Source organism: Sciurus vulgaris, assembly GCF_902686455.1.
Source record: "Sciurus vulgaris genome assembly, chromosome: 2".
NCBI lineage: Eukaryota > Metazoa > Chordata > Mammalia > Rodentia > Sciuridae > Sciurus > Sciurus vulgaris.
The window spans coordinates 122,070,151-122,091,647 of NC_136462.1; the positions used below are offsets into that span (position 1 = coordinate 122,070,151).

General features: G+C 38.8%; 1 protein-coding gene across 2 annotated transcripts in view; it reads right to left on the bottom strand.

Annotated features, from left to right (window-relative positions):
- Nucleotides 1-21,497, bottom strand: part of HMG20A (high mobility group 20A) — a 74,159-nt gene that overhangs the window by 24,382 nt on the left and 28,280 nt on the right. For both annotated transcript variants that reach the window (XM_079128922.1, XM_079128923.1), the window contains one exon: nucleotides 3,823-3,915. In XM_079128922.1, coding sequence (XP_078985048.1) covers nucleotides 3,823-3,911 — 89 coding nt within the window. In that variant the 5' untranslated portion in view covers nucleotides 3,912-3,915. The remainder of the gene's footprint in view (nucleotides 1-3,822; nucleotides 3,916-21,497) is intronic.

Consider the following 21,497-nt stretch of genomic DNA (forward strand, 5'->3'; position numbering starts at 1 on the left):
TAAAATATGACAACAAGTTTGGGAAAGAGTTCCCCTGACTGAAGTGGACAGGCATCAGAAGGGAGTGGTCAAAGCCAAAGTCTTTGTTACCATGAATGAATTACCCCTGCTCTCAGCCAGAGCCAACAACCTTCTGTTTAGGCCCTTGATCTCACATTCTCTTGCCTAACCAGGGACAGCATTTTTGACAATTCTGCCCTCTCTGTCATCACTAATTCTTTCCTTTCTACAGGAACGGCCCAATCAATATTATTACTTTTATCTTAAAGTAAAATGAAACAAAACAAAAATACTTTCTCCGTCTCACTTCTGAAATCCTTATTTTTCTCCTTTCCTGTACAGAACTCCTGGAAAGATCTGCTTGTACCTCCTCCATTCTCTTCCATCCTCTTAAACCCATTCCAAGGGAGATAAGAACTTGCAACTCTTGTGTAAGCCACCAATGACCATGCTACATCCAAATAATTTTTAAGACTCCACCTTATCCAATCTACCAGAAGCATCTGACACAAGTAGATCTCTTCCCGTCCCTTCCCTTTTTACTCATTTTACTTGGTTTTCAGGCCTCCACGTGCCTCTGGTTTTTCTGCTACCTCTATAAGTACTCATTTTGGCCTTTGCTAACTCTTCCTTTTCTGCCTGTCTTCTAAATGCTGGAATCAGAGTTCAGGTTTTCAAGATTTTTTTCTCTTTTCTAACTGCCGAGTGCTCATTTTTTTTGGTGATCTCATCTAGTCTCAAGGCTTTAAATATCAGCTACATGCTGATTCTCCTGTTTGTCTTTCAAGCTTAAACCTCTCCTAACTTCAGAACCTGGTATCGATCAAACTTCTTATTTGAAAACAAAAAATCACAACAAAAAACTTCCTATTTGACATCTTTGTCTGGTTTTCTTCTTCTTCTTCTTTTTTTTTTTTTTTTTTTTTTTGGTACTGGGGACTGGATCCAGGGGTGCTTAACCACTAAACCACATCTCCAGTCTGTTTTTATATTTTTATTTTGAGACAGGAACTTGCTAAGCTGCCTAAGGCCTTGCTAAGTTGCTGAGGTTGGCTTTGAACTTGAGATCCTCCTGCCTCAGCCTCCAGATCCACTGGGATTACAGGCGGGTACCACTGTGCCTGCCTCCTGATCTTTTTTATTTTTTATTTTGAGATAGGGTCTCACTAAGATGCCCAAGCTGACCTCAAACTTGTGATTCCTCTACCTCAGTCTTCTGAGTTGCTGGGATCACAGGCATGTATCACTGTGCCCAGCTAGATCTCTAATAAGTACCTCAAATTTAAGATTTCCCAAACTCAGCTCCTATACTTTCTTTACTACTTGTTCAGTTTCCTCATCTAAGTTAATGGCAACTCCACCCATCTGGTTGCTTAGGCCAAAACACTGGAATTGTTTTTGCTTTTGTCTCCTTCCTTACATTGCTCATCTGGTTTCTCGGGCAAATCCCGTGTGGCTTGTCTTCAAAAATATGTCTAGAATTTTCTACTTCTCACTGCCCCCATTCCCAGTGTCTTTGAAACATACTCCAATGAGTGCGCCCCTATTCTTCCACCAAAAATATTCCTGTCAAAGTCACCAGTGATCTTTACCTGGTTGATTTCACCCTTACCTGAATGATTTCAAGAGCCTCCAAACTGGTCTCTTTGGTCCAGCCCCCCTGCTCCTTTCACTATTATCAACATTACAGTCAGAGGGATCCTATTAGAAATATTCAGATCACATCACTCTGCTCAAAACCCTTCTATGTTTTGCCATCTCAGAGTAAAAATTAAAGTGTTTGTTCTTCCATCTGAAGTCCTACTTAATCTAGGCCCTCACTTTTCAAAGCATGGGACTCATATTAGCAGTTCTGGCATTACCTAGGAGCTTGTAAGAAGTGTACTCTGGCCTAATTCAGGCTTTCTGAATCAGAACCTGGGGCGGGGTCCTAGCTCAGTGGCAGAGCGTTTGCCTCGCATGTGTGAGGCACTGGGTTCAATTCTCAGCACTGCATATAAAAAAATAAATAAAATAAAGGTCCATAAACAACTAAAAAATATTTTAAAAAATCAGAACCTGCATTTTGAGAAGATCTCTAGGCAATTCATACATATATTAAAGAAACACCTATGTAGTCCCCTCCGGTACCTCCCCTGGTACACACCAGTCTAGCCACACTGGCTCCTGGCTATTTCTTTTTTTTTCGGTGCTGGGGATTGAACCCAGGGCCTTGTGCTTGCACGGCAAGCACTCTACCAACTCTCTCCCCAGCCCCACTCCTGGCTATTTCTATGAAGGAGAAACATCCTTATCTCAGGGCTTTTGCACCAAGTGCTACCTCTAGAAAAATCTTCCCTAGTTAGCTGCATGCTAGTTGTATTATTTTCTATCATTACATTATTTTCAGATTATTATTCAAGTTACTTTCTTGTTAAATGTTTTTTGGCCACTGTGTCTAAACCATACCCCCAAACCCTCTGATTCCTCTTCACCACTTTATTTTTTAATCATAGTTCTTATCAGTGTAGCATGTATTCACTTGATTTATCCTGTTTAGCATTTGACTTCCCCAGCAGAATTTGAGCTCTAAAGAGGCTAGCTAAGGTTTTTGTCTGTTCTGATCACTTCTTTAGAACTAATGCCTAGAAAATTATCACATAGATACTATAAAGATCTCTCTCTCTCTCTCTCTTTTTTTTTTTTTTGTAATGGGAATTGGACTCAGGATGTTTTACCAGTGAGTCCCATCCCCAGTCCTTTTTTATTCTTTCTTTTGAGACAGGGTTTCAGTTAGTTGCTGAACTTGCAATCCTTCATTTGCAGGTATGTGACTGACACTCTGAAAAAGCTTTATTGAAGGAACTGGATTTGGTAACTATGCAGCCTTTAGAAAAGTTTTAGAGAACAGTTTCATGTGAGTATCAAGGACAGAAGGTAGATATTAATGAGGTGAGAAATGAACATGAGGGAAGGAAACAATTATAGAGTGTAGTCTAATTTTTAAAGTGCTCTAAAGAATATTAAAATAATTTTTCTTAGAAATTAGCTAGCACTTTAATCTATTAGCTATATTTCCTCTTTGGCAAATAACTTCTAAATATCTAGAAAAGATAAAAATTCAAGTGAAACAGAGACTTTTTAAGGAAAGAGGTGAACTATTTCTATTAATTCTTTTCTATATTCCTTTATTTATTTTTTCAAAGAGCCCACAGATGGGGTGGGAGGTAGGGACAAAAAGAGCTGAAGTCAGCTAAAGCTCCTAAGCAACCTTTTTAAAAAATTTATTTATTTTTATTCTTTTCATACATGTGTATGATGTCTGTCTCATTCTACTGTGATCCTAAGCATCTTGAATAAAGAGCCACACTAAGGGTGGGGCTGTAGCTCAGTGATAGAGTGCTGTCCAGCACGCATGAGGCTCCATATTCAATGCCCTGCACTGCAACAAACAAATAAGAAAACTGAAACATTTAAAAAGCTGACCTCTGAGAAAAAAATTATTTTAACAACTGCAGCAATTTGAACACAAACGAATTTGTTTTTTAGAGCTAGCTCTGTGGCAGGTGTTTCCTTAAGGGTGACTATGTGATTTTCTTAACTGTAGTTATAGTCGGTATCCTACATATTGCTGTTACCAGTTCACAGGAACCAGAGCTCTGCGAAAGACAGCTGAAAAAAGACTACAAAGCAGTTTACAATGGCTCTCGCTCTATTTGAAAAGCACAACTAATGCACCTTCTATTCTTATGATACAAAACTGCCTCTTTTGCACCTCATACTTTGTCAGAAGCTTGTAGTGAAGTCTACACAGAGGCCCAATGTCCCAAAGCAGCTGCTCACCCAGTTGTAGCCAGATCATTACTCTCCTTGGAGCCATCTTCATCTGCAAAAAGGGGCGGCAGGGTGGAACTAGTCATCAAGCTTTCCATCTTCCTGAAAGAAAGAATAAAAAATAATTAATGGCTTAATTATTTCCAGTTCAAGTTCTACTAATTTAAGAGCCAGGCTTAACTTTACCATATCAGCTGCAGAACAGAAACTGACCTAAATATTTTCCTGACTTGGACAAATCAATTTAAACTCTCTGGTTATGGACTTTTAACTCTAGTCTTATCAACTGACCAGTCAAAAAACAAGTTAGATTTTAACAACTAGTAAGTGGTTTGGAAAAGTCCTTTTTATTCATTCAGAGTATCTTCAAAAGTACCCTTCATTTCCTCCAGAAATTGTTAAGCAGAGTAACTCAAAAGCACTGCAACCTTGAGCAAGGTATTTAACCTCTTTGAGCTACAATTTCACCATCTTAGACACAGATAAAATTGCTGACTTAACCTACAGGGTTGTTGAAAGGGATTAAACTGAAAATGCCTCATAAGAGAAAGGCTAAGATAGTAAGTGCTTTGAGTATTATCATATAAAGAAAAGTACTGTCATTACAGTATTACCAGTTCTCAGTCCCACATGAATCATGCTTAGATTAAATGGCGACAAATGGAGTCCTGCGAAAGGAAATAATGCAAAGGAAGTGGAGGGTGGAAGATATACTGATGTGGTTCTGAGTCAAAGAAACCACACTTCCAGGTCAGAAATATGCTCCACTTCGCTATCATACCATCAGCAGAAATAGATGCACCTGGGTACAGGAAACAGCTAAGCTTAATTGAAGAAAACAAATAAATCACAAGAACCTGAGGTTATCAGACCAAAAGGATAAAAGGACAAAGTGACAAAGAGAGTAATTTCATTTAGCATATCACTACAAAGAATTTTTTTTTTTCCTTTCAAGGCTTGCCACCAAGGACTTCACCCCACAAAGCTAAAAGTAGCAGTTTCTCATTCATTATGAAAGAGATATTCAAACAAAACATTCAGTAGTGACCCCAAACATCAGCCCTCTTAAGTGGAACTGTAAACCACTCAAGAAAAGAGGGCCTCCATCAACTGGTAGAATCGAGAAGCAAATTATGAGAATTCATTTAGAAGCTCCCTCAGCAGTTCTTTCAGGTGCTGCTGCTTGGGAGACCTAGTGAAACAGCAATTAAAGGAAAGCACAGCAGCCACAGCCGAGTTAGGATTCTTTCAGCTCTGGGAAATATTAAGAAAATGCAGACAACCACAATACCATGTTCTCAATGTCTAGTTGAGTGGTTTCTCAAATGCTAATACTGATGTTTTGCTTCTTGTTCTTACTTATTTTCACTTCTAAATGTATTATTTAGCAGACCAGCTCCATAAGTAGCTTACCAGCTTAATGTGACAAAAAAGCATCTCAGCATATATCATACCCATTACAGTGGGTAAAATCTGGAATGCAGAGAAGAACTTCTGCCATTCAGTCACAGAACAGGGAGTTTAAGCCATGTGCAGGGATGCTCAAACCATTTTCAAGACAGAATGTTTATAAGCAGAATAGCTCTAACAATTCCACAGAATTCCATTCTACATGCTTTCTAGAATGATCCTGACTCACATGTACTTGAATTTTAATTCATATTATACAAGACAGATGAAATCGCAGGCTTTCAGAGCTGCTAACTTTACCTTACACCAGTGCCAATGCTCATTTCACCAAAAGAAAACTATCGATTCCTGCATTCTTCCTTGAATGTCTATTCACCTTCCTAAATAAACCTCTGTCTATGCTTAAAAAAAAAAAAAAAAGAAAAGAAAGAAAATAAAAAGAACAAGAAAAAAGAAAACAATCACACAGAGCCTAACTGTACTGGGCAATCATTCGAACAGCCAGGTATAGACCTTCAAACCTTAAAAGGGCTCAGTAGACTAGTGTCTTTCTAAAAGTGTCCCTGGAAATTCTTGGCTTTTCAAGAACCTCAAGATTCTGCATTTGAAGCTCTTGGCATTGCTCCCACACCTCCAAAGTAGACACATTATCTTGTGGGAGACAAATGAAGTGTCTTTTCATTCACTATGCCAACATGACCCCCTAAAGAATGTAACCCAGATATCTTTGGTCATTTCTGAAAATTTAGGAGGCAGCTGGACAGCATAACCTTAACCTTAACAACATATAAACAGATCATATAAACAAAGGAAGTTCAGAGAACACATATTTCTTTCCCCCACCCCTCTCTCTTAAAGTTTGTTTTACTCAACCCATATGGCTTCAGATATTTTCTCAGTGTTTCTGAGTAGTCAGGTCCCTAAGAAATGAGTAATAAAGTGGGTGGAAGGTGAGGGGGCCAAGAACAACAAAAGAAGGAAATGAAGAAAAGTCCAGTGAAACCCAAAGGTCTCTGAACTAGTCTAATAAGTTGGAAAATAAAATGATTCCCAAGAATATGGCATGGATCCTGCAAGAATGTGCTTTCATTTGGTCTGTGAGAGGGTGATTCAAACTGAATCATGGCTACCAAGTCACTGAATGCCAGAAACCATTCAAGTGTAGCATCTGTGCCTGATAAAGCCCCAGTACAGAGGTAAAACTGAACTTTGAAATCCTATGCAAAGCATTTAAGAAATGCAACGAATGTTCCCCTGAAAGAGGAAAGAAGACATATTCGTTCAAGATAAAACAATATACAAGTCTGCTTCTCCACTGCAGTTTACACAGTAGGTCTATCATGCCGATGTTTCCTTGCAGAGGGAACTTACCCAGTGAAGGTAAGCTTCAAAAACGGTATTACTCAGGAGCTTACACTCTGAACCAGCTTTGGTAAACCAAAGATTCCCTGTAACACTAATTACACACACACACACACGCACACACACACACACACACACAGGCATCTACCAAAAAATGAAAGGTCAATTTAAGATATTTTAACAATGATTACAAAAACTGTAATGAGAATTATATTAAGTATAATTACTGACAACACATTCTGTCTCTGGAGAGACAAGTCATAATCAGAATATTGCTTTAATCAATTTGGGGTCAGAACAAAGAAAATTAGGTGAAGTTTGAGAAATTTTGCTTTAGAAACTTTTCCTGTCGAAGGGGACAATCTCATCAATGAGACTACGTTGCTCCAAGTGTACTGGACAGTGCTGGAAGCATCATTTGTACTTCTGTTTCCTGGAGCTGGCTCTTTCATGCCCTCTCTTTTCTTTACACGTGTCAGTCCCACTTCATTAGGTCCTCTCATGGAGATGCTGCGTGACTCTTCCCTAAAACACCACTCTCCAATCACACCAGAGCTGAGAGGAGGGATTTTGCACTCCTCCTTTTCCATACTTCAATCCTTATGGCAAAAACTCTCAGGTCCTTTAAAAACCAGGTCACTTGGCTCAAGCTTGAATTAAAAATCCTGGACCATTTCTATCATTTCAGCTTTCTTAATTTCTCCTATTACAACTGACCTTCTCCTCACTGACCCTTGATTTTCTCTTCTTTGTCCAGCTGGGATTCCATAGTTACATTTCAAATGTTCTTTTGCTAACTCTGTTTTGTTTTTTGGGTGGTACTGGGGACAGAACCCAGGAGCACTCTTATCACTGAGCCACATCCCCAGCCCTTTTCATGTTTTTTTCTTCTTGAAATAGGGTCTCATTAAGTTGCCTTGAACTTACAATCCTCCTGCCTCAGCTTCCTGAGTGCTGTGGATTAGAGAGGCATATGCCACTGGGCTTGGCTTGCCAACACTTCAATTCCCTCGCCTTGCTCTTTTTCTGTATACTTCATGTAGATCAACATTAAATTCTGGCTTAAAATGGAGGGAAAAAATGACAAAATAAAAAATGTTACTGTAAATTTATAGACTCTAACCATACCTAACCCCTCAGTGCTCTCAGTAATCTTTCTACATATTCTTAGGATATTTCCTAACTGCCACTTCATCTCCATCAATATGTTACAACCCAGTTCAAACCTAACTCACCCAAAAGCCACCAACCCAGCTTCATCTTTTTATATTCCCCATTCCTATACCAAATAGCATCCTAACTTGTTTTTTTAAATATAGTCCATCATCCACACTGTAGGTGGCTCCACATCTGCAGATTCAACCAGCTGCAGAATGAATACTTGGGAAAAAAAATTGTCTCTGTACTTTCACTGTCATTATTCCCTAAACAATACATTATAACTGTTTACATATGATTTATGCTGTATCAAGTATGATAGAGATGATTTAGACTGTATGGGAGAATGTGTGTAGGTTATATGCAACTACTATACTATTTTATACAAGGGACTTGAGCATTTCCAGAATTTGGTATGGGGATGGGTTCTTGCAGTTAATTCCCAAGGGATATCAAGGAACAACTATCATAAAATTTACAAGTGTAAAGTATCCAGCTTGCTTATTTTTGGTATATTTATAAGATTGTGCAATCAACACTATAATCAATTTTAGAACATTTCTATCACCCCAGTAAGAAACCTGATACCCATTAGCAGTCAGTTTCCATTCTCTCCTCTTCCTGATCCTGCACAACCACTAATCTATTCTTTGCCTTTATGAATTTACCAGTTATGGACATTTCATGTACAGTAAATGAAATCATACAATATGTGGTCTTTTGTGTCCAGCTACTTTTATTTAGCATACAGTTTTCAAGGGTAGCATGTGCATTTCATTCCTTTTTATAGTTGAATAATATTCCATTCTATGGCTATAACACATTTTGTTTATCCATTCATCAGTTAATAGACTTGGGTTGTTTCTACTTTTTGGTTACTGGAACGTTGCTGCTTGTGAACATCCATGTGTAAATTTTTATATGGATATATTTTCATTTCTCTTGGGTATATACTGAGGAGTAGAGTTGCTGGAACATATAGTAAATTAATTTTAATATTCTGAGGAACAGTTGAACTATTTTCCAGAACACCTGCACCATTTTACATTCCTACTAGCAATGCGTTATGATTCCAGTTTCTTCACATTCTCACACACTTGATTCCAGCCATCCCACTAGATGTAAAATGGGATCTCATTGTGACTTGGGTTTGTATTTCCCTAATGAGTAATGTTGCTGAGCATCTTTTCATATGTGTATTGGCCATTGTATAGTGTATCTTTTTTGGAGAACTGTCCATTCAAATCCTTTACCCAGTTTTACATTGAGTTAGTTGTATATTTGTTGACTAATACTAGACCGTTTGGGCTGACATTAGACCATTATCAGATATATTATTTGCAAATATTTTCTCCCATTCTCTGGACTGTCTTTTCACTTTCTTGATAGTGTCTTATGAAGCACCAAGGCTTTTAATTTTAAAGCCCCATTTTTTTTTCTCTTTGGTTGCTCTATGCAACCACTGCCTAAACTGGGCACAGTGGCACACGCATACAATTCCAGAAACTGGGAAGGCCAAGGCAGGAGGATCACAAGTTTGAGGCAAGAGTCAGCAACTTATTGAGACCCTGTCTCAAAATAAAAATAAAAATGGACTGGGTGTGTAGCTCAGTAGTACAGCGCCCCTGGGTTCAACCCCTAGTCCCTCAAAAACAGAAACAAAACAAAACAAAACAAAACAAAAATTGCTTAATGCAAGGTTGTGAAGATTTACTCCTATAATACTTTTTATTTTTTAGCTCTTACTTTTATTTCTTTGATCTATTTTGAATCAATTTTCATACATTATGTACATAGAAGTCCATATTCATTCTTTTGCAAGTAAATTATCAGGTTGTTTCAACATCATTTGTTGAAAAGATGATTCTTCCCTCATTAAATTGTCTTGACATCCCTAAATTAGCTTTCTACTTAAAAAAATACCATGTTCTCTCACTTCCACATCTCATAGCTGCTATTTGGTGTCTGACATTTGGAATACTTTGGTATCCCAATTCCTTTTGTACTGGCTAATTACTTACTCATCTTCCAGGTCTCACTTCAGATGAGCCTTCTTTCAGTATATTTTCCTGGATCAATCAAGCCTTTTATGCACTCCCAGAGAACCCTGTTCCGAATCCCCATTATAACATCTGACTCACTGTCAGAGGCACAGCCTTGTTTACCTTTAAATTCCCCTCAGCCTAGTTTTGAGCACACCAATGGTATTTGTGAAACATATATTTGATGAACAAATACAACTATGGGCAGACTTTGCTTAAAATCCTTTGTCCCTCAACTGAAGGAAGCTCTGCAGTTATTCAATGATTATTTTTCTTTTTTTAATGATTATTTATTTATTGTTCAGGTAGGTGTTTTGGCAGATGGCCAATTTTATTCACTATGCAACTTTTAATGGGATAACTCCTGAATTATGAGGACTCTTTGTGTGTTTTCTTTCTTTCTTTTGTACTGGAGATTGAGCCCAGGGGCACTTTACCATTTGGCTACTTCCCCAACCTTTTTTATTTTTAATTTTGAGAGAGGATCTCGATAAATTGCTGAACCTAGCCTTGAACTTGTGGTCCTGCTGTTTCATTTTCCAGAGTTGTTGGGATTATAGGTAGGTGGTATAGTGCCCAGCAGCCCCTTAGTGTATTTCCTAAATGTATTCTCTATAGGTTTTCTTCTTTATTCTTATAAAGACTGAGACTGTCTTAAAAAATGGAGTTAAGGAGGTTTCAAGATGGCGGCCTAGAGGGTGGCTGCATTTCGTGTTGCTCCAGGACTCGGGATTCAAAGGAGGAGATATTGGGACGCTTGGGACCAACTCAAAGCAGCCGGGTGACTCTCACCCCTTGGGAGGGCATCCCGGATGGGACGGTGGTCCCGGAACGCAGGAGGCTTTGTGAAGTAGAGCTGCCGGCGAGATGCCCCTCCCCCCGCTGGAGCGGTGAACTCGGACATCTGGGAGCATCGTAAAGGAGGCCGCTCGGCACAGCGCTGGGACTCGGAGCAACCACTGGGGCTCCGGCGGCTGCCCAGGGGAGGAGTGGCGAGGAGAGCTGTGTGGACTCAGGACACCGGGGCCTGCCCTGAGGAGGAGGAGAGGAGCGTGGCCACTTGGATTTGGAGAGACTGCACCAGAGCTACAGGCGGTTGCCAGAGGAGAAGCTGCGCGGCGAGGTGTTTGGACTCAGGGCAACTGCTTCTGAACCCCGGGGCCTGCCCTGAGGAAGAGGAGGAGGAAGAGGAGCGCGGCCACTTGGATTCGGGGTGACTACACCAGAGCTACAGGCGGTTGCCAGAGAAGGGGCTGCGTGGCGAGCTGTTTGGACTCAGACCCCTTCTGAACCCCGGGGCCTGCCCGGGGGGGTGGGAGGAGGAGGAGGAGGAGCGCGGCGGGACGTTTGGACTCGCAGTGACTGCATTGGTGCTCCACGTGGCTGCTCGGAGGAGAGGCGAGTGGTGAGTTGTTTGGACTTAAAGTGACAGCTCCTGAACACAGGGGGGCTGCCTGGAGGAAAAGCGTGGTGGGTCGCTTGGTCTTGAGTGGCTGCACCAGAGCTCCGGGCGGTTGCCCAGAGGACCCGTGCAGCAGGTCACGTGGATTCAGAGCCACTCAGAGTGACCGCTCCTGAACACCCGGGGGGTTATCTGGAGAAGGAGGAGGAACGGGGAGGGTCACTTCGACTCGGAGTGATTGATTGCCCAGGGCTACGGGTGGTTGGTGGGAGGTGGAGGCACGCAGTGAGTTTCTTGGACTCCTGGTGACTGCACCGGAATACTGGGCGGCTGTCTGGAGGAAGAGGTGTGTGGCGGGTCTCTGGGACTCAGAGCGATTGTACGGGGCCCCAGGTGGCTGCTCAGAGGAGGGGCCGCATAGTCAGGCGATTAGGTGCAGAGCAGGGTCCCAGGATCTAGGAGGCTTCTGGGTGGAAGAGCCGCACAGAGACAGGCTTAGGGCAGAGCGAAGGTTCCAGGCCTGCGGGCAGATTCTCTGAGGAGGGGCAGCCTAAGGAGATTCATCTGCGAAGGGTGAGGCTCCCAGGCCCACGAGGTAGGGCCGGGCCCCTGGGAACTTTGCAGAGGAAGGCAGCCCAGCTCAGGCGGTAGCTGTAAATTGAGGGGAACCTCTAGGAGGGAACTGACCAGCGAGACCTCCCCACTGGGTGAGTCTTCCCTGCTGGGTGAGGTTTCCCCTCAAGGATGGTAAAACCAGAGACTCAGGCCCAAACAGGCCTTGCCTCAGCCCGCAGCCTAGGTCCCCTTTGGATGACCATTGGTCAACAAGTGGAGGCACCTCTGCCCACTAGCAGGGATTATACCCCACCTGAAGGCCACCACTCCTAGAGAGGCAGCTTCCTTGTGGAGCACCGCATTATCAACTTCCTCCAAGACTTCAGCCTACTGAAGGCTAAGAGGGGATATATATAGAAATCTTCAGGGACATTGTAAGTCAATAGAGGAAATCTGCAATATCTCAGCGGTCCACTGATACCTGAACAATATGAGAAAACAAGGAAAGAAAATGCTGCAAACAAATCTAGATGTTACATCAATAAAACCCAGTGACAGCATGGCAGAAGAAATGACAGAAAAGGAGTTCAGAATGTACATAATTAAAATGATCAGAGAAGCAAACGATGAGATGAAAGAGCAAATGCACGCACTGAATGATGAGATGAAAGAGCAAATGCAAACATTGATTGATCACACCAATCGACAGTTAAAAGAGCAAATACAGGAAGCAAAAGATCATTTCAATAAAGAGTTAGAGATATTGAAAAAAAACCAAACAGAAATCCTTGACATGAAGGAAACAATAAACCAAATTAAGAACTCCATAGAAAGCATATCCAATAGGATAGAACACCTGGAAGACAGAACCTCAGACATTGAAGACAAAATATTTAACCTTGAAAACAAAGTTGAACAAACAGAGAAGATGGCAAGAAATCATGAACAGAATCTACAAGAACTATGGGATATCATGAAAAGGCCAAATTTAAGAATTATTGGGATTGAGGAAGGCCTAGAGAAACAAGCCAAAGGAATGAACAATTTATTCAATGAAATAATATCAGAAAATTTCCCAAATCTGAAGAATGAAATGGAAAATCAAGTTCAAGAGGCTTATAGGACTCCAAATACACAAAATTACAACAGACCCACACCAAGGCACATTATAATGAAAATACCGAACATACAAAATAAAGACAGAATTTTAAAGGCTGTGAGAGAAAAGAACCAAATTACATTCAGGGGGAAACCAATACGGATACCAGCAGATTTTTCAATCCAGACCCTAAAAGCTAGAAGGGCCTGGAACAACATTTTTCAAGCCCTGAAAGAAAATGGATGCCAACCAAGAATCTTATACCCAGCAAAACTTACCTTCAAATTTGACGATGAAATAAAATCCTTCCATGATAAACAAAAGCTAAAAGAATTTTACAAAAAGAAAGCCAGCATTACAGAACATTCTCAGCAAAATATTTCATGAGGAAGAGATGAAAAAGAAAGAAGCAAATCAGCAAAGGGAGGAATTATCCTAAAGGGATTGTCAAATAAAGGAGGAAACAAGTTGTGTCAAACAAATAAATAAATAAAATTTAAAAAATGAACCAAATGACCGGGAAACCAAATCATTTCTCTATAATAACCCTGAATGTTAATGGCCTGAATTCATCAATCAAAAGACATAGACTGGCAGACTGGATTAAAAAGAAAGATCCACCAATATGTTGCCTGCAAGAGACTCACCTCATAGAAAAAGATACCCATAGACTAAAGGTGAAAGGATGGGGAAAAACATACCATGCACATGGACTCAGCAAAAAAGCTGGAGTATCCATCCTCATTTCCGATAATGTGGACTTCAAGCCAAAGTTAGTCAGAAGGGATAAAGAAGGTCATTTCATACTGCTTAAGGGAAGCATAAATCAGCAAGATATAACAATCATAAACATCTATGCCCCAAACAGTGGCTCATCCATTTATGTCAAACAAATCCTTCTCAATTTCAGAAACCAAATAGACCATAACACAATAATACTAGGTGATTTTAACACACCTCTCTCACCACTGGACAGATCTTCCAGACAAAAATTGAACAAAGAAACCATAGATCTCAATAACACAATCAATAATTTAGACTTAACGGACATTTATAGAATATACCATCCAACCAAGAGCGAATACACTTTCTTCTCAGCAGCACATGGATCCTTCTCTAAAATAGACCATATATTATGCCACAAAGCTAATGTTAGCAAATATAAGAAGATAGAGACACTAGCATGTATTCTATCAGATCATAATGAATTGAAGTTAGAAATAAATGAAAGAGTAAAACACAGAAACTGTTCCAACATCTGGAGATTAAACAATATGCTATTATATGATGAATGGATAACAGAAGATATTAGGAAGGAAATTAAAAAATTCTTAGAGGTAAATGAGAACAAAGAAACATCATATCAAAATCTCTGGGACACTATGAAAGCAGTACTTAGAGGGAAATTTATTTCATGGAGCGCATTTAATAAAAGAAGTAAAACTCAACAAATAAACGACCTAACACTACAGCTCAAAGCCCTAGAAAAAGAAGAACAGAACAGCACCAAAAGTAGTAGAAGACAGGAAATAGTTAAACTCAGAGCTGAAATCAATGAAATTGAAACAAAAGAAACAATACAAAAAATTGACAAAATAAATAGTTGGTTCTTCGAAAAAATAAACAAAATTGATAAATCCTTAGCCACACTAACGAAGAGAAGACGAGAGAAAACCCAAATCACTAAAATTCGGAATGAACAAGGAAATATCACAACAGACAGGATTGAAATACAAAACATAATTAGAAGCTATTTTGAAAATCTATACTCCAACAAAATAGAAAATTTTGAAGACATCAACAGGTTTCTAGAGACATATGAATTGCCTAAACTGAACGAGGAGGACATACACAATTTAAATAGACCAATTTCAAGTACTGAAATAGAAGAAGTCATCAAAAGCCTACCAACAAAGAAAAGTCCGGGACCAGATGGGTTCTCAGCCGAGTTCTACAAAACCTTTAAAGAAGAGCTCATTCTAATACTTCTCAAAGTATTCCATAAAATAGAAGAGGAGGGAACCCTCCCAAACTCATTCTATGAAGCCAATATCACCCTGATACCTAAACCAGACAGAGACTCATCAAGGAAAGAAAATTTCAGACCAATATCCTTAATGAACATCGACGCAAAAATTCTCAACAAAATTTTAGCAAATCGCATACAAAAACATATTAAAAAGATAGTGCACCATGATCAAGTTGGTTTCATCCCAGGGATGCAAGGTTGGTTCAACATCAGGAAATCAATAAACGTAATTCACCATATTAATAGACTTAAAGTTAAGAATCACATGATTATTTCAATAGATGCAGAAAAAGCATTTGATAAAATACAGCACCCCTTCATGCTCAAAACACTAGAAAAAATAGGGACAGTGGGAACATTCCTTAACATTGTAAAGGCCATTTATGCTAAGCCCATGGCTAATATCATTCTAAATGGTGAAAAACTGAAAGCATTCCCCCTAAAAACTGGAACAAGGCAGGGATGCCCTCTTTCACCACTTCTATTCAACATCGTTCTTGAGACTCTGGCCAGAGCAATTAGACAAACCAAAGAAATTAAAGGGATACGAATTGGGAAAGAAGAACTCAAACTATCCCTGTTTGCTGATGACATGATTATATATTTAGAGGATCCTGGAAATTCCACCAGAAAACTCTTAGAACTCATAAGTGAATTCAGTAAAGTAGCAGGTTACAAGATCAATGCCCATAAATCCAACGCATTTTTATACGTAAGTGATGAATCTTCAGAAAGAGAAATTAGGAAAAATACCCCATTCACAATAGCCTCGAAAAAAATAAAATACTTGGGAATCAAGCTCACAAAAGAGGTGAAAGACCTCTACAATGAGAACTATACAACACTAAAGAAAGAAATTAAAGAACACCTTAGAAGATGGAAAGATCTTCCATGTTCTTGGATAGGAAGAATTAATATTGTCAAAATGGCCATACTACCTAAAGTGCTATACAAATTCAATGCAATTCCAATTAAAATCCCAATGACGTACCTTACAGAAATAGAGCAAGCAATTATGAAATTCATCTGGAAGAATAAGAAACCCAGAATAGCTAAAGCAATCCTTAGCAGGAAGAGTGAAACAGGGGGTATTGCAATACCAGATCTTCAACTCTACTACAAAGCAATAGTAACAAAAACGGCATGGTATTGGTACCAAAATAGAAAGGTAGATCAATGGTACAGAATAGAGGACACGGACACAAACCCAAATAAATACAATTTTCTCATACTAGACAAAGGGGCCAAAAATATGCAATGGAGAAAAGATAGCCTCTTCAACAAATGGTGCTGGGAGAATTGGAAATCCATATGCAACAGAATGAAACTAAACCCGTATCTCTCACTATGCACGAAACTAAACTCAAAATGGATTAAGGACCTCGGAATCAGACCAGAGACCCTGCAGATTATAGAAGAAAAAGTAGGTCCAAATCTTCACCTTGTTGGTCTAGGATCAGACTTCCTTAACAGGACTCCCATAGCACAAGAAATAAAAGCTAGAATCAACCACTGGGATAGATTCAAACTAAAAAGCTTTCTCTCAGCAAAGGAAACTATCAGCAATGTGAAGAAAGAGCCTACAGAATGGGAGAATATCTTTGCCAATCATACTTCAGATAGAGCACTAATCTCCAGAATCTATAAAGAACTCAAAAAACTTTACTCCAAGAATTCAAGTAATCCAGTCGACAAATGGGCTAAGGAAATGAACAGACACTTCACAGAAGAAGATCTACAAGCAATCAACAAACATATGGAAAAATGTTCAACATCTCTAGTAATAAGAGAAATGCAAATCAAAACCACCCTAAGATTCCATCTCACCCCAATTAGAATGGCGATTATCAAGAATACGAGCAACAACAGGTGTTGGCGAGGATGTGGGGAGAAAGGTACACCCATACATTGCTGGTGGGGCTGCAAATTAGTGCAGCCACTCTGGAAAGCAGTGTGGAGATTCCTTAGAAAACTTGGAATGGACCCTCCCTTTGACCCAGCTATCCCACTCCTTGGCCTATACCCAAAGGACTTAAAATCAGCATACTACAGAGATACAGCCACATCAATGTTCATAGTTACTCAATTCACAATAGCCAGACTGTGGAACCAACCTAGATGCCCTTCAATTGATGAGTGGATAAAGAAACTGTGGTATATATATACAATGGAATATTACTCAGCCATAAAGAATGACAAAATTATGGCATTTGCAGGCAAATGGATGAAATTGGAGAATATCATGCTAAGTGAGATAAGCCAATCTCAAAAAGCCAAAGGACAAATGATATCACTAATGAGTAGAGGATGACATAATAGGGGGGAGGGAAGGGTTAGTGTTAGGGTTAGAGTTAGGGTTAGGGAGGGGGGCAAGTATGGAGGAAGGAAGTACTGTATAGAGGGTAAAGAGGGGTGGGAGGAGTAGGGGGAAGGGAAAAAATAACAGAATGAATCAAACAACATTACTCTATGTAAATTTATGATTACACAAATGGTATGCCTTTACGCCATGTACAAAGAGAGAAACAACATGTATCCCATTTGTTTACAATAAAAACAAAAACAAAAACAAAAACAAAAAAATAAAACAAACCGAAAAAAAAAAAAAAATGGAGTTAATTCTTGGGTCAACTATAGTGAACATGGTTCCATTTATGCCAAATAATGAACATGGTTTCCATTTATGCTAGATATTCATGTCTAAGCATTTCTTTTCTTTTTTTTTTTTTGGTACCAGGGATTGAATCCAGGAGTGCTTAACCACTGAGCCATAACCCCAACCCTTTTTATTTTTTATTTTGAGACAGCATCTTGCTAAGTTGCTGAGGCTGGCTTTGAACTTGTGATCCTCCTGCCTCAGCCTCCCGAGTCATTGGGATTACAGGTGTGCACCACTACACCCAGCTATATCTAAGCATTTCTTCTCATCATTTTTGCTCAAGATTTACCTAAGTGACTTCAAGTTCTCACCTATTAAAACAAAGGAAAACTTTTCCTGCTTATTCATTCATTTAGATAATTGTTGAACGTCAACTAAATGCCAGGCACTGTAGTAGAGCTTGAGAATTAAATACAAGTAATATGTTGTACACATGGAACCTGCCCTCAAGGTATAATGTACTTCCAGTAGATGAAATTCTTCCCCTTTCCCAAAACACAAAGAAACAATCAGGGCGGGGGTATAGCTCAGGGGCAGAGCACTTGCTTAGCTGTGTAAGATCCTAGATTGATCCCTAGCATTGCAAAACAAAAAACAAACAATGGAGACACTTGAAAAAATCTTATTCTAGGGATTTAATGAAAAAAGTAAACAATATGCAAGAGTATATGAACAATGTAAGCAGGTAAGTGGAAATTCTAAAAAGAATAAAGAAGAAGTGCTAGTGAAAAAGAATTGTAATAGAAATGAAGAATGCTTTTGAAGGGCATTTTGATAGGCAAATGAAGATGTAGTCACTGGTAGGTGAGATGGCAAGTCAAAACAGGGCTGTGAGAAAATTGAGGAATCTTCTTTAGGCACATCATATCCTAGAAGATTTAGATTTTCTTATACAGAAGGCTGGATTCTGCTGCCCAGTTTGTTTCCTCTTCTACCCAGGTGAAAAAGCAATGACAAATCACTGCAAGAGTACACATCATAAGCAGAATACAGAGAAGTTCATGGCCAAGCAAAGAAAGGAAAAGGAGCAGAATGAGACTAAAGACAGAAGCTCTAAGTGACTGGGGGAAAGGGAAAAGAATTCATCAGAAATTTGTTTAGGGTCCAGTTGATTTGTGTATTTTTGTTATCACTTAATTTATGATTTTTGTTTCAGAAGCAAATATTCATGTTGTGCAAATTTCTGATTGCCCTTGATGTAGAGAGACTGATGGGGAAAGTATGATGGGTTTGATTTTTATATCAAATTATCAGACCTAGAGAAATGTCTTCTAGAAGTGTTAAAATAAATGTTCCTACTGTATATTTAAAATACAACAAACAAACAAACAAACAAACAAAAACCCCGGGGCTGTGAAATATTTCAAGTGTTGTAGGAAAAAAACAAAAACTGAAATTCTGCACCCTGCAAAATTATCTTTCAAAAAATTATCAGACAAAAAAATTTAGGCAATTTATTATCAATTGCTTTGACTTACAAGCAATGTCAAAATAAATCCTTCAGAGAAAAGGAAAACGATATAGTTCATAATCTTAGAATTATATAAGAAAAGAGCATCAGAGAATGAATAAAAAAGATTAATGATTCTTATTATATGGCAAATTTTAATTCATCTATATCAATAATCACCTTAAATATCAATGATCTAAATACATCAATTAAAATAAAGAGACCATCAAAGTGAATTAAAAACTAAGACCTAACTACATGTCATCTAAAAAGAAAAACACTTTAAGTATAAAGATATATAAAAGGGGTAGAGAAAGATATACCACACTAACACCAATCAAAAGAAAGTGGAAATAACTATACTCACTTCAGACAAAAATTTGTATTCTGAAATAAAAAAATCAAGAAAATGAGAAAATAAGTCATGTTACTGGGAGAAAATATTTGCAAAAGACATATCTCATAAAGGGTCAATTTGGAAAATGAGTCAAAGACCTGAATAAATGCACCATCAAAGAAAATATGAAGATGGAAAATAAGCATATTAAATGATATTCAATATGTTAATAAGCACTTGCCTATTAAAACAAAATTAGCTACCCATCACATACTTATTAGAAATGCCCAAGTTCAAAACACTTACGGTTCCATATGCTGGCAAGTGTAGTGTGTTAGTTAGCTTGTTGTTACTGTGACTAAGATAGCTGACAAGAACAACTTAGAGGAGGACAAGTTTATTTTGGGCTCATGGTTTCAGAGGTTTCGGTCCATGACTGGTCAACTGCATTGCTCTGGTTCTTAGTGAGGCCAAGCATAATGGTGGAAGGGTGTGGTGGAAGAAAGCTGCTCAGCTCACTATAGATAGGAAGCAGAGAGAGGGGGGCAAGTAAAAATATCTAAGCCCTAAAGGCACACCTCAAGTGACCTACTTCCTCTAGTCATGCTACCATACCACCCCGTTACTCCATTTAAATTATTAACCCATCAATGAATTAATCTGCCGATTAGGTCACAGTCCTCATAATCTAATCATTTCATCTCTGAACATTCCTGCATCAACATAGGAGCTTTTGGGGGATACCTCATGTTCAAACCATAACATGGAATAACAGTGATTCTCCTTCATTGCTAATGGGAATGCAAAATGGTACAGTTACTATGAAATATACAGTTTAGTAGCTCTTAAAAAAACTAACCATAGTCATATGATTCAGCAATCATACTCTGGTATTTATCCAAATGAACTGAAAACTTATGTCAACATAAGAACCTGCACATGGATGTTTATAGTAATTTTATTCATAATTGCCAAAATTTGTATACAACCAAGATGTCCTTCAATAAGGAGTGGATAAACCATAAAATACCTCCACAATAGAATTATTCAATGATAAAAAATAAACAATCAATCCATGAAAAGATGTGGAGAAAATTTAAATGCATATTATTAAATGAAAGAAGCCAATCTGAAAAGGCTATATACTATATGAATTTACCTATCTGACATCCTGGAAGAAATGAAACTATAGACAGTAAAATGATTAATGATTGTCAGGGTTTAGTGTGCAGAAGATGAGCAGGTGGAACACAGATTTTTTTAGGGCAGTGGAACTCTCTAGCAGGATAACACAATGGAGGACACATGTCATTATGTTTGTTAAAACTCATACAATGAACAACACCAAACAGAACCCTAATATAAACTGTGGTGATAATGTGTCCATGTGAGCTCACTGTTATAGTTGGGGATGCTATGCTTTGTGTGGAGAAAGAATATATGGGAACCCAGTACCCGCCCCCCCACCTTTTTTTCTGTGAGCCTAAAGATGCTTTAATAAAATACAGTTCATCCTAAAAACATACTGTATATTATATACTTAGTATATCATAATTATTTAATCTATTTTAACATAAAACTGGTATAAACAGGTTTGGGCATAAATACAACTGACTTCAGTATGCAGACAAATTTAACTGGAGGAAGTGAAAGCACAAAGCCTTACTAGTGCGTGTCTACCAGCTGTGAACATTTAGCCAAGAACATTCAGCAGGCAATCGTCAATATGTTTTACAGTGGGAAAGACAACACTGGCTAATCCCACCAGGCAGTTAACTGGGGTTCATTTAAGTGAAATTCAGTTAATAACTTTTTCACTACAGGGTTTTATATGAGAGATAAGAAGGAAAAAGATGAGAGATATTCTGGGAGTAAGTATTTACTTTTGGGGGAGGGTTGGGAAAAGGGGAGGCAGTTAATGTAATAAGGCTCTTTAAGTAAGGATTTAAGAGATGGGCATAAGGAGGTGTGTCTGCTGGAGTGGGCAGAAAATATTCCTAGAGTTTAGAGCTCAGGCTCCTATAACTAATACTATTACTATTTGATTTTTCAAAATGTTGGTAGGATAGCCTAGGAACTAAACTCTATGGAAACTGATTCATTAATTCAACAAATATTTATTGGGCCTCTATAATTCTAGGCATTTTCTAGGTAGGCACTGAGGATAGATACATCAGTGAT